The sequence below is a fragment of the Protopterus annectens genome, chromosome 1.part0 (assembly GCF_019279795.1).
Source record: "Protopterus annectens isolate FY-2018-M chromosome 1.part0, PAN1.0, whole genome shotgun sequence".
Taxonomy (NCBI): domain Eukaryota; kingdom Metazoa; phylum Chordata; order Ceratodontiformes; family Protopteridae; genus Protopterus; species Protopterus annectens.
Window position 1 is genome coordinate 1,524,837,453 of NC_056725.1, and position 13,039 is coordinate 1,524,850,491.

The 13,039-nt window shown below is 42.2% G+C and overlaps 1 protein-coding gene across 1 annotated transcript in view; it reads left to right on the plus strand.

Annotated features, from left to right (window-relative positions):
- The window catches only part of GGA1 (golgi associated, gamma adaptin ear containing, ARF binding protein 1), a gene marked incomplete in the record, with an annotated part of 1,948,856 nt that overhangs the window by 217,814 nt on the left and 1,718,003 nt on the right, over positions 1-13,039 (plus strand). The window contains 1 exon segment of the mRNA XM_044067846.1: positions 1,860-1,935. Within this exon segment, the coding sequence (XP_043923781.1) occupies positions 1,860-1,935 (76 nt within the window).

Here is a 13,039-nt window from a genome sequence, read left to right on the forward strand (position 1 = left end):
TAGAAATCTTGTAAAAAAGAAGAGTCTGTTGTATTGTTCCACTGTGTACCCTGGTTAAATTTATAAAAATGTGCTTAAGGGTCAATGCATGAGAACTTCTAGGCTTAATAATGATTATCATTTATAGCAAGAATTACAGTGGTTATTTGATGCGTTTGTCAGTAGAGGTTATTCTGCTAATGATAGTGAAACCATTAAAGATGTTTATCATGAGAGAAATGGCAGGGCAACTGTATTTTTCCTCAAAAACTGATTGTAATAATGCACCTACATGTGATTTTGTCATAGAAACGAGTGTTAATAGAATTCCTATCAATTATTCTAGTGACATAACACTGGCTTGTAAATTGATTAGGAAGAATTGGCCTATTTTAATGGCAGATGAAACAATCAAATGGGTTGTTGTTCAACCAAAGTTTTGTTTCAAGAACAAATAGCTAAAAGAACAACTTTGTTATAATTGTAAGAAGACCCCTACTAAGTTATCTGAATGTTTAGGGACCTATCCCTGCCATTCCTGTAGTGCTTGTAAACACATTTCTTCTGTAAAGCATTTTGTTCATCCTGATACAGGTGTTCAACACCGAAGCTGTATGCTAATTGCAATAGCACTGATTTAGTTTATTTGGCCTTTTGTAGTGTTTGTTCATGTTTTTGTATAGGAAAGACAAATCTGTCTTTAAAGAGTGCATTTTAGAACACTTATATGATGTACGCAAGAATAAAGCAACTAACGCTGTAGCAAATCATGTTAAACATTTTGGCAGTTCACATTTGTTTCATTGTATGGTATTGCATCTTATTTTTAAAAATTTGAGAGGGGGGTGATCCTGTAAATGACACACTGAATGAATATGCTGAGATGAAGTTGATTATTACTATGCAAGCCGATAAGCAATCCGGTCTAAATGATGAGCCTTAAAAACTGAAACTTAAGTCATGTGATTTATTGACTCATTACTTGCTGTAAATGCTTTGATGTGATTTTTTTGTATTTTATGGTCTGAAGCACCATCTGGTGTGAAAGCGCTTACCTTTTATTAAAGCTTTGTTTTTAGCCGTGTCAGTTAGTCTTGCCATTTTATTTACTGGTTGCTTGGTTTTACCTTGACTTGCCTTTATCCACGTTACTGCTTTTTGTAGTAACTTAAATTTTATTGGATATTTGTTTTCTGAGTTTCATCCTTCACACTGGGAGAGCTCTAATCACTTTTGAGGTAAGTGAGCAACCATCTTGGAAGCCTCCAGACATATTTTTTTCACTGACCTGGCAGTGTAGCTCATAGGTTTATGACTACAAGCTGCTAATGAGTCCTGCATTCTTTCTTGGTTTGACTGTCGCATTCTCTACTTGCAGCCTATGTGTTTGACCATTTGAATCATCCAATGGTTCTTTGCGGTCGTTGAAAATGGGCGGTAGTTCCTACTGAGCCTATTTAAGTGTATAAAAAAGCTCATAGCTTTTACTTGTTTTTATTTTAAAGTTGTGTCTTTCGGCTTTTCCCGGTTAGGGGTCGCCACAGCGGAACTCCGGTCCGCTAATGATTGGCAGTTGATTTTTACGTGCAGAGTTGCCAACCTTGATGCTCTAGCTGAGAATCGAACTGGACAGCGTCTTACTGTGAGGCGACAACGCTACTGCAGCACCGCCACGTATGAAGTCTTAATGAAGGAGCATTTTATGATACCATCAAAGTTTCTGGTTGCTTCAGAAGAGGCAAATGTTTTTGTTTAAAGTCATAACTTGATAGAAAACGAAATTAGTCACATATGTTATTGTTGGTTGGTCTCAAAGACTTCGGCATACTAGACTTATTATTGCTTTTTAATAACCTCATATTTTTTTATTTGCACTTTAGCCCACAACATGGCACCAGACTCCTGGCACATAAGATCCAGTCTCCTCAAGAATGGGAAGCCATTCAAGCTCTGACAGTAAGTTATAAGCATGTTTACATTTACTAAAGTAAACTAAGTTGTGCTGTACACTGCATTACTATACAAATGTATGAGCTGAGCATTTGTTTCATTGTGGAGCCACTTGCAATGTTACATGTTTTGTCTTGCATGTAACTTTTTCATACCTGACTTAAAAAGAAAGGCCTCTTACTATCCTTACATTCAGAGGTTAGTGTGTTTCAATGTTTTCTGTTCTGTGGTTTAACCAGTAATTGTAGCTATAATTATACTTTAAAGGCACATTGGTACACTGGATGTCCTTCGTGTTTCACTGTTGCAGTCATTACATTTGGGTAATCTGCTGGCAGGTTGCTCTGTCGGCCTGAATAACAAAATCTTGGGTCCTGCATCGGTTGCTGTCTCCTCTTCCATGACGTCAGGTTGTCAGGGGTATAAAACATGCAGCAGACGCCATTTTTGTTCAGTCTTTCTTGCCACGCGGTGCCCGAAGCAGAAGCAGTTCGCAAGTGCCGGTCGGCCGACTCCTGAAATTTTCGCTTTCAAGTTTCAGAACTGAAGTCTTCAAACTAAAGCTAAGTACCCCGTTGGGGAAACTTTTTCTTTCTCCTTACCGATGTCAGTAAAAGTTAATAATTGCATTACTTGTGGGAAGCAAATACCTCATAAGGATTTTCATTGATGCTGTATTCCTTGCCTAGGCCCAGATCATAATGTGCCTTGCTGTCAGTTTTGTACTAGATTTAACCAACGCACCATTAAGTGTCTGTATAGTTTTGCATCAAGATTTAATTATCCTGAAATGTCGTCTGTTAGCAATCCGACTATCTGAGTTCACAAAAATGCAAAGAAAAAGACAGAGACAGACCGTTGAGGTCCAAAACCGATGACTAAGCTTCTCCCAAGCCACTCGCCGTTTCGCCAGTACTCAGGTGCTTTTGCAGCCCCTGATACCCGCTACTTTAAGTTGCAGGCCTCTACCAAGACCCATTTGGAGTCCGGTATGCCGCGAGATTCTCAAGAGTATTGAACCCGCGGCTATCTCTCCCTTGGATGGGTCTGGAGCCCCTGAGCAGGCACCGGCTTCTGAGGGTGTTTTCAGGCCTCAACATTTTTATATAAAACAGACGCCAGTCTCATAAACAAGGTCAAAAGCATCTTCTATGTCTAAAAAACCGATGCATGAGCCACGTGCTCAGGCCCCTATGCCTAAAAAACAGATGATCAAAATGGCTGAGGACTTAATTACCTTGATCAGGGGTTCCCACCCCCCACCCCCCCTGCTAAGAGGCCTAGGCAAGGCACTAATTATGAATCTTCAGATCAGGTTTCCATTTCTTCTGATTCCTTTTCTGATCAGGAATTTTCCATTCCACCGTATGAGGATTCAGATGCAGAAGAATCCGTCCCATTTGCATCTCCACCTGAGGATTATTCTTTTAGAGAAACTTTGCATACTTTAGGGGAACATTTTCACTGGGAGAGTCAGGACTTCACTGAATCAAAAAAGAGGCTTAGGGATTTCCTTCTTCCACAGCATAGGCCTTTGGCTATACCTTCTGTATTAGACATTGTTGATGTGTTTTCGGAATCAAGCATGGCTCCTGATTCCCTACCTCCGGCTCCTAGTAAGCCAGACAGATATTACAGGGTTCCTGACTACCACAAATTTGTATTCAAAAATCCTGCTGCTGACCCGAAGACTATTTCACAGGGTCCCAAGGGTGTTAAGCCTCTACAGCCAAAAATCCTACCCCCCCGGATAGAGATTCCAGGGCACTGGATAGATGGGGAATGAATGTTTATACATCTGCTACCTTGGTAATCAGAGCCTTAAACTGCCAGTTTCATATGCTTAAATATCAACAGCATGTTATGGGCCTACTGAAACAGAAAATGATGTTGATTTTGGATTGTGTGGAAAATAGAGTTACAAGAATTATTGCATTCAGCAGAACAGGTTGGAAAACATACTTTGCAATGTGGTTCTGATTCTCTGGAGGCCACTTGCAGGGCTGCAGTTACTGGATCTGTGATTAGAAGGCATGCCTGGCTCAAGGAGCATAATCTGGCTGATCATGTTAAAGCTAAATTGTTGGATGCCCCCTTACAGCATGACACTCTTGTAATAAGGCAGAAGAGGTTTTTAAGAAAATGGAAGGCAAAGCTAAATCTATGCAAACTGTAAAAGATTTCTTGCAAGTGCAGCCACCCAGGTTCAGTAGGCACTGGCCTACTAAAAATTGGTCCTTTTTTGTGTTCAGTAGAGCCACTCAGGGCAAATCCAGGTGCTCAAAAGGCTCCAGATACCAATCTCACAGGGTTCTTACAGGTCAAAGCAATGGGGTGCCTCCACCTCCAAATCTGGAGGAAACAAATTACAACCCTACAGTAAGCAGTCTCAATGACTTTCCTCTACCATCACCAAGCACTTATCTTTTGGCAGCCCCCTTGGGGGGGGGGACTAGCACTTCATGCTCAAAATTAGCAGTTAATTACCCAGGACAAGTGGGTATTGAACATAGTATTCCAGGGGTACAGATTACATTTCCATACTTTGCCAATTCTAGATGGATGGCCAAATCTGCCACAAAATCAGTGAAACAAGTTATGTCCCCCGTGGATATGAGGGCTATACAACCAGTACCAGAAAAGGAAAAAGGACAAGGTTTTTATTCAAGACTTTTCCTGGTACCCAGAAAAGACGATTCTTGGCATCCACTACTGGATTTATCGATTTTGAACATGTTCCTGGACATTCCAAAATTCAAAATGCTGACTTTACAACAGCTACTGCCTGTGCTGGGCAGAAACGCTTGGTTAGTGACTCTAGACTTAAGAGGCATACCTGCATATCCGAATAAGGGAATCGTGCAGAAGATACCTCCGCTTCAAGACAGGTTTTTTGCATTACCAATTCTCTGCACTGCCCTTTGTCTTTACAAAGTGCCTGGCACCACTAATTGCATTCTGCAGACAGAGGCATACAAATTTATCCTTATCTGTATGACTGTCTCATTCAAGCAGTGGACAAGGACACTCTTCAACATCTGGCATTTGTAAAAAGGCTTCTAACATGCCTATGGTATGCAATAAACGAAAAGAAATCCCAACTGGTACCCTCTCAAGTAATTACATTCCTGGCTGCAAGCTTGATTACAACTACCCAGATGGCTTACCTTACGCCAGACAAACAAAGGCAACTGACAATATACTTCAAACAAATGGCAACAAAAACCCAGTTATATCTGCAAGACAAATTCTGCAGGCTTTGGGGTTCATGGCATCCTGCATTCTACTAATTCCATATGCAAGACTGCATATGATTAAACATCAATGGTACCTAAAAATTTTATGGAGCCAACATTGTTACAGTCTGGAAACAATGATTCCTCTCATTCCCTGCCTACAACAGGAGTTTCTTTGGTGGGCGGAGACATGTCGCCAAAACAATGGACACTCCTCCACTCTACCCCCTGCCACCCAAACCCTAACTACAGACGCATCAGACTATGCTTGGGGGGCCCACCTGGCGGGGAGATGCATTCAGGGCAAATGGAGCCAAAAAGAAATGCATCTGCATATCAACCAGGAAGAGATGCTAGCTGTTCAGAATGCTCTGACAACCTTCAAGAACTTACTTCATCCAGGACAACTACTGATAAAGGACAACACCACGGTTATGTGGTACATAAGCAGGGGGGTACACATTCCTACCCCCTTTGCAGACTAGCCATGGCATTGTGGAACACAATTTTGACTTACCAAATGCATCTTCAAGCTCAATTCCTGCCAGGAAAACAAAATACTCTGGCAGACGACCTAAGCAGAAATCTTATGGACCCACACGAATGGAAACTGGATCCACAAATCTTCAGCATGTTAACATGGAAATGGGGGAGCCCAGACATAGATCTATTTGCCTCTCCCCAAAGTTATCAGCTGGACAAATTCTGCACAGGAATTCATCACAAAAAAGCATGGAAAGTGGATACCTTATCCTTTCCTTCAGTTGGAAAAACCTTTCAGTCTATGCCTTTCCCCCCTCTGTCTCTTCTCTCCAAGGTCTTACTAAAAGTCAGACAGGAAAAACCAAAAATGATCCTAGTTGCTCCGGACTGGCATCAACAACACTGGTACCCACTTCTAAGGAATGTCTCAACTTTCCCCTTGGTACTTGCCTCAAATACCTCATCTACTGTCTCAACAGAACAATCAAATTCTGCGGACTCGGCTCTGAACCTTGCAGCATGGCTGATCATTTAATTATTCAAACAACACCTCTCATTAAATTTGTGATGGATGTAATTTTGGAAGCCAGAAGGGCTAGTACTAGAAAATCTTATGCTGATAAATGGAAGAGATTCTGTGCTTGGAACCAAGCACAAGGAACAGGCACAGCAAAGCCCAGTATTCCTCAGATTTTACAATATTTGACTGAGATGCTTGACAAGGGCCTATCTTTTTCTTCAATAAAAATCCATGCCTCTGCCATCTCTGCTCATTACAACACAGAGCCCTCCCCTCTTTTCTCATCCTCTGCTTAAACATTATCTTAGAGGGGCCAAAAATTTAAGGCCTCCCAGAAGATAACCAACTCCTACATGAGACCTCAATTTTGTGCTGGAAAAACTCACTCTGCCTCCTTTTGAACTAGCAGCTACTGCGGATATAAAATTTCTGTCTTGGAAAACAGCTTTTCTCTTGGCAGTCACTTCAGCAAGAAGGGTTTCAGAACTACAGGCTCTCACGGCTATGGAGCCTTTTATTACATTTTACCCGGACAGGGTGTCCCTCAGGACCAATCCTTCTTTTATGCCTAAGATGTGGCATCCAGTGTGGCTCTTAACCAGATAATTCACCTGCCAACTTTTTACACAAATCTGCAGAACAAGGGGGAGCAGATTCTGCATTCATTGGACGTACACAGACCATTAAGATTCTACTAGAACAGGACCTAATCTCTAACAAAGTATGAGCAACTACTGGTAGCATGTGCTGCAGGGTCAGAGGGGAAGGCTATATCAAAGCAGACTATTTCGAAGTGGATAAGCCACTGCATTAGTTTCTGCTACCTGCACCATGGTAAACCTGTGCCCAAGGGGATCAGATCTCATTCCGCCAGGGCTGCCTCTACCTCAGCAGCTTTTCTCAGGGGGGTTCCAACCAAAGACATTCTAGAAGCTGCTGCTTGGAGCTCTGTTCATGCCTTCACAAAGCATTATCATTCGCCTCTCTTCTCCAAATCCTGGGCAGGCTTTGCCACTGTAGTTCTGCAGGGCCTTCTAGCCACTCCTAATGCTGTTTAGCTCCATCCTCCCATCCATAGCTTTGGGATTCTACCCAAATGCAATGACTGCAACAGTGAAACACGAACATAGTACAGTTGTGTTCACTTACCATAAATGTAGATGTTAGTGTATTCACTGTTGCAGTCCGGGTTACCCACCCGCCATCCCCCTTTTCTATACCTTTTCTTTCCTTCACTATATAGTAAAGCCTTTGTGGTGTATTTGCTGTTAGATGAAGGTAAAGTTTATGTTGCTAAAAGTGCATGTACATATATTCCTGTTTATATATATATATATATATATATATATATATATATATATATATATTTTTTTTTTTTTTGCTCCCCATTTGGGAGGCACTTGACATCTGGGGCAAGAAAAACTGAATAATATTGCGTCGGCTGCATGTTTTATACCCCCTGACTACCTGATATCATGGAAGAGGAGACAGCAACCGACGCAGGACCCAAGACTTTGTTATTCAGGCCAACTGAGGGCAACCTGCCAGCAGATTACCCAAATATGACTGCAACAGTGAATACACTTGAACCTCTACATTTATGATAAGTGTAGACAACTGTACTTTAGTGTTGCTTCCTTAATGGTGGTTGGCTCTCCTGTTTTTACTTTAGCTTTGGTGATTTTTTTTTTTGCTGAGTATGTATGTCCTTAGTGAGTTTCTGCCAAGTGCACCAGTTTCTGTCCACATTTTCAAAGACTTGCCAGTCATGAACTGGGGATCTTCCAGATTGTAAGTGTTTGTATCCATTGTAAGGCTGGTGGTCCTTCCAGGAGTAATTTCTGTGCTTTGTGTTAAGTACGGTGGTAGTCTCCCATTCCCCATTGACTATGAATTTTATCAAAGAGGGTACTGAAAAAATGATTTACGTTTATAGGTACTGTGACAATAGGGAGGTACTGCCAGCTATGTAAGGAGAAGTAAGGCATTGAATGTGTAACATATGCCAGCACAACTAGCTGGAATTTTGTAAATTGTCATTGGTATAGCAAATGATTTGTACAGATGCTTGTGCTGAAAATGTTTGTGAGGTTTGCTTGTGTTAACCTACCTCAACGGTGTGCCCTGCTGGAAGGAAAATAAATTTGTGTTGCAACTGAATTAAATGTGTACATTGTAACAGCATATACTAGAACTGAAGAGGTTAGTCCACCTGACTTTGGGAAAAAAATCATGAAATTAAATTACTTTATGGGCTAAGTCATAAAGATGGTATCCCACAGTTTTGAAGTGAGCCATATATGCAATGTCTGTAATATAGAATAGGTTGTAGCTGCTGTAGGGAAGAGTGGAATGGTTTTAAGACTTCCAGCAGCTGCACCACAACTGAGCAATGCTGTGTGTGCATGGTAACACATAGGTGCTAAACCTGACCACTTTTGTCAGTGGGGGTTGCACGGTAACCAGAGGTCAGATAACCAGATGTATGTGATTTCATTCTGTACAGAAATAATGTTTTTAATATTAGAGGAGACTGAAATCTCAGTAGCATTCTGTGTTCTGTCTTGGATCTGACAACAAGGACCACTCGCCTATCTTGCCTTTCTGTATTCAGAAAATAGAAAGTGTTTTTTAGTCAGTTGGGAATAGATAGACTAGCTAAGTACTTTTTTATTGTATGAAATTTTCCAGTAGTAGTGTTCTTAATATTTCCTGTGAGTGAAAGTCTGGTGTTTATTTTAAGTAGATATTTTGTATTTTTATGTTTTAAGTATATTTAAACTCTTATTGTGGCTGGCCTTTTTTAGAAAATATTTAAGTTTCGAGAGTATTTCCACATATTTATTTGGTGATAACTCTGGCCACTCCTGAAACCCTTGCTGTTTGGTCAACATTACCATTTGTATTAATGTTAATTCCACTCAGTATAATTGAGTACCCTTTTAAGAGCTTATAGTAACTGACTGGTGGCAGTGAAACTATTTTATAGTCTGGGCAAAGTTGGTAGAGTGGATAATCTGTTCGCTTTTCCCTTGTGTGTGTGTGTGTGTGTGTGTGTGTGTGTGTGTGTGTGTGTGTGTGAGAAAATTAAGTCTAGGAGTGTGTGTGTCAATTACTTGGGACAGGGACATTAAGTCCTGGTTTCACATAGAGGGTGCTGGAGGACTTGGCTTGGACATTTGGCTGAGGGCCTTAACCCTACAGATGTACCTGTGGGGAGGCTTACTGGGGACTTGGAGGGAGATAGACGGAGACACCCAGACCCTGGGCTGACTGTGTTTACTATGTGCTCTTAAGGGAAGTCGTGCTTGATGCAGAGAGGTTTGCATTTTGAAATACTGAGTACATCCATTTGTATTCCAAATGAGCGTTCCTCTCTAGGGTCAGTGGTGAGGATTCAGGCTCCTTTATTACTTGCCCAGAGTGGGGACACCACAGGTACATAGATTAGTACTATGCTAACTGCCCTTGTGGGCCATTTTAAGCCTAGCTAATTACTCCATGTGAGAGTCAAACCCTGTACCTTCTGTCTGTAAGGTAAACCCCTTAATATTTATGCAAAGGGGATGGGCATAGTTTGCATCCCCTCTTGTCATGTGTTGTAAGTGTTTAAGGCATAAGCAGTCAGGATATTGTCAACATGTTTAGGATGTTCTTAGTGTTACACTGTTGCAGTCATCACATTTAGGTTATCTGCTTGCAGTAGCCCTCAGTTGGCCTGATTATCAAAGTCTTGGGTCCTGCGTCAGTTGCTGTGTCATCTTACATGACGTCAGGTAGTCAGGGGTATAAAACATGCAGCCGACGCCATTACATCAATCTTTCTTGCTGTGCAGTGCCCGAAGCAGAAGCAGTTCGCAAGTGCCGGTTGGCCGACTCCTGAAATTTTCGTTTTCGAGTTTCAGATCTGAAGTCTTCAACTGAGCAAAGTACCCCGTTGGGGATCCTTTTTCTTGCTCTAAACTGATGTCAGTAAAAGTTAACAACTGTATTTCTTGTGGTAAGCAAATACCTCATAAAGATTTTCATTCGTACTGCATTCCTTGCTTAGGCCCAGACCACAACGTACCTCGCTGTCGATTTTGTGCCTTATTCAAACCTCGTACTATTCGTCGTCTGTTCATTTATGCATCTAAATATTTTGGTACTCTGTTTAATTATCCAGAAATGGCTTCAGTAAGCCACCCGACTACTGGCATTCCAAAAAAATGCAAAGATAAAGACAAGAGACAGAACGCATAGGTCCAAAGCTGCCGACGATGCTTCTCTTAAGTTAGTCGCCAGTACTCAGGCATTTTCGCAGCCCCTGATACCTGCTACTTAAGATTTGCAGGCCTCTACTGAGACCCATTCGGAGTCCGGTGTGCCGTGAGATACTTCGACTGTGGAACCTGCAGATGTCTCTACCTTGGATGGGTCCGGAGCCACTGTGCAGGCACCGGCTTCTGAGAGTTTATTCAGGCCTACTGACTTGTATATTAAACCGATGCCATCTTCTTCAAGGCCTAAAACTCGATCCATGCCTAGAAATCCGATGCCCAGACCGCATAGTCGGGCCCCTGTGCCTAAAAAACAAATAAGAATGGCTGAAGACCTTATTACTCTAATCAGGGGAAGCCACCCTTCCCTCTCTGAGACCTAGGACCGATTTTCCTTCTGATCAGGATTCTGAAATTTCTGTTTTCTGTGATGACCAGAATTTGCACTTATCTACTTATGAGGACTGTCCAGAGGACTCCATTCCCTCTGCTGAGGATTTTTCTTTTGGTGAAACCTTGTATACTCTTAGGGAGCATTTTCACTGGGAAAGCCAGGATTACTCTGACTCCAAAAAAGAGGCTTAGGGAATTATTACTCCTACCTCAACACAGGCCTTTAGCTATCCCTGTTGTACTGAACATTGTAGAGGATGCCTTCTCGGAATCAAGCCTGGCCCCTGACTCTCTACCTCCTGCTCCCAGAAAACCTGATAGGTGTTACATGGTACCTGACTCTCAAGTTCCTCTTTAAAAATCCTACTGCAGATCCTGAGACCATTTCTCAGGGACCAAAGGGCATTAAGGCTACTACTACCAAAAATCCTACCCCTCTGATAGAGATTCCAGGATGCTGGATAGATGGGGTAAGAAGGTATACACTTCTGCAAATTTGGCCATTGGGGCCTTAAACTGCTAGTTTCATATGTTAAAGTATCAGCAGCATATTATTGGATTGCTTAAACAGAAAATTATGTTGACTCCTGACTGTGCTGAAAATAAAGATTTGCAGGATTTAATGCATTCTGCTGAACAGGTTGGAAAACCTGCTTTGCAGTGTGGTTTTGATTCATTAGAGGCATCTTGCAGGGCTGCTGTCACTGGGTCTGTACTTAGAAGGCATGCTTAGCTTAAGGAGCAGTCTTTGCCAGATCATGTTAAAGCTAAATTACTGGATGCTCCCTTAAACCAAGACCACCTGTTTGGCAACAAAGCAGAAGTAGCACTTAAAAAGATGGAGGAAAAAAGCTAAATTTATGCAAACTGTTAAAGATTTCCTGCAAGTACAGCCTCCCAAATTTAGTAGGCATTGGCCCTCTAAGAATTGGTCCTTTCATGCCTCTTCCAGGCCGCCTCAGTCCAAACCCAGAACCAGCAAGAACACCCAGGCTTCAGTCCCAAGGTACTCACAGGCCTAAGCAGTGGGCGGCTCCCACTTCCAAAGCAGGGAGTAGTAAGACTCCCCCCTATGGTAAACTGTCTCAATGACTTAACATTAAATCTTCCAAGCCCTGCTCAACTGACCTGTTCCTTTAGGGGGAAAGATTGCCCTGCATGCAAAAAATGGGAACTCATTACCCAGGAGAAATAGGTTTTAAATATAGTTTCCCAAGGATACAGATTTTACTTGCACTCCTTACCAGCCTCAAATGGTTGGCCAGACCTACCTCCAAATCAGTGGGCAGTGGCTCAAAAGCAGATTCTCTCTCTTTTAAGCATCAGGGCTATTCAACCTGTCCCAGAAGAAGAATGGGGGCAAGGCTTCTACTCTAGACTTTTCCTAGTAGCCAGAAAAGACAATTCCTGGCATTCTATCCTGGACCTGTCTATCCTAAACACATTTTTGGTAATCCCAAAATTCAAGATGCTAACTCTTCATCAGCTGCCTCCCATGCTAGGCAAAGATGCCTGGTTGGCAACACTGGATTTAAAGGAAGCCTACCGTGCACATCCCAATAAGGGAATCTTGCAGAAGAAACCTACGCCTCAGAGCAGGCTACATGCACTATCAGTTGTCTGCACTACCCTTTGGCTTATCTACTGCGCCCAGGGTATTCACAAAGTGCTTAGTTCCAGTCATTGCATTTTGCAGGCAAAGAAATATTCAAATATACCCGTACCTGGACGATTGTCTAATTCAGGCAGAAAGCCAGGACATGCTATTAAATCATCTGGCATTTGTAAAGAAATAGCTAACATCTCTGGGATACACCATAAACGAAAAGAAATCACATCTTGTACCCTGCCAACAAATGGTATTCCTGGAAGCAAGCTTGAATACAACTTCCCAGATGCACTCCTCACTCCAGAGAAACAAGCTCATTTGACAGTCTACTTCAAACTACTGGCCACAAAGACCCAGCTATCTGCAAGGAAAATTCAGCAAGCCCTGGGGTTCATGGACTCTTGCATTCTACTAATTCCATATGCAAGACTGCATATAAGGAAACTACAATGATATCTAAAAAGCCTATGGTGTCAACATTCTCAGGATCTAGAATCAATGAGTTCTCTCATACCTTGTCTACAGATAGAGTTCCTTTGGTGGGCAGAGGCCTGCCACCAAAACAAGGGAGTGCCATTCACTCCACCCCCTGCCGCCCAAACCCTAACAG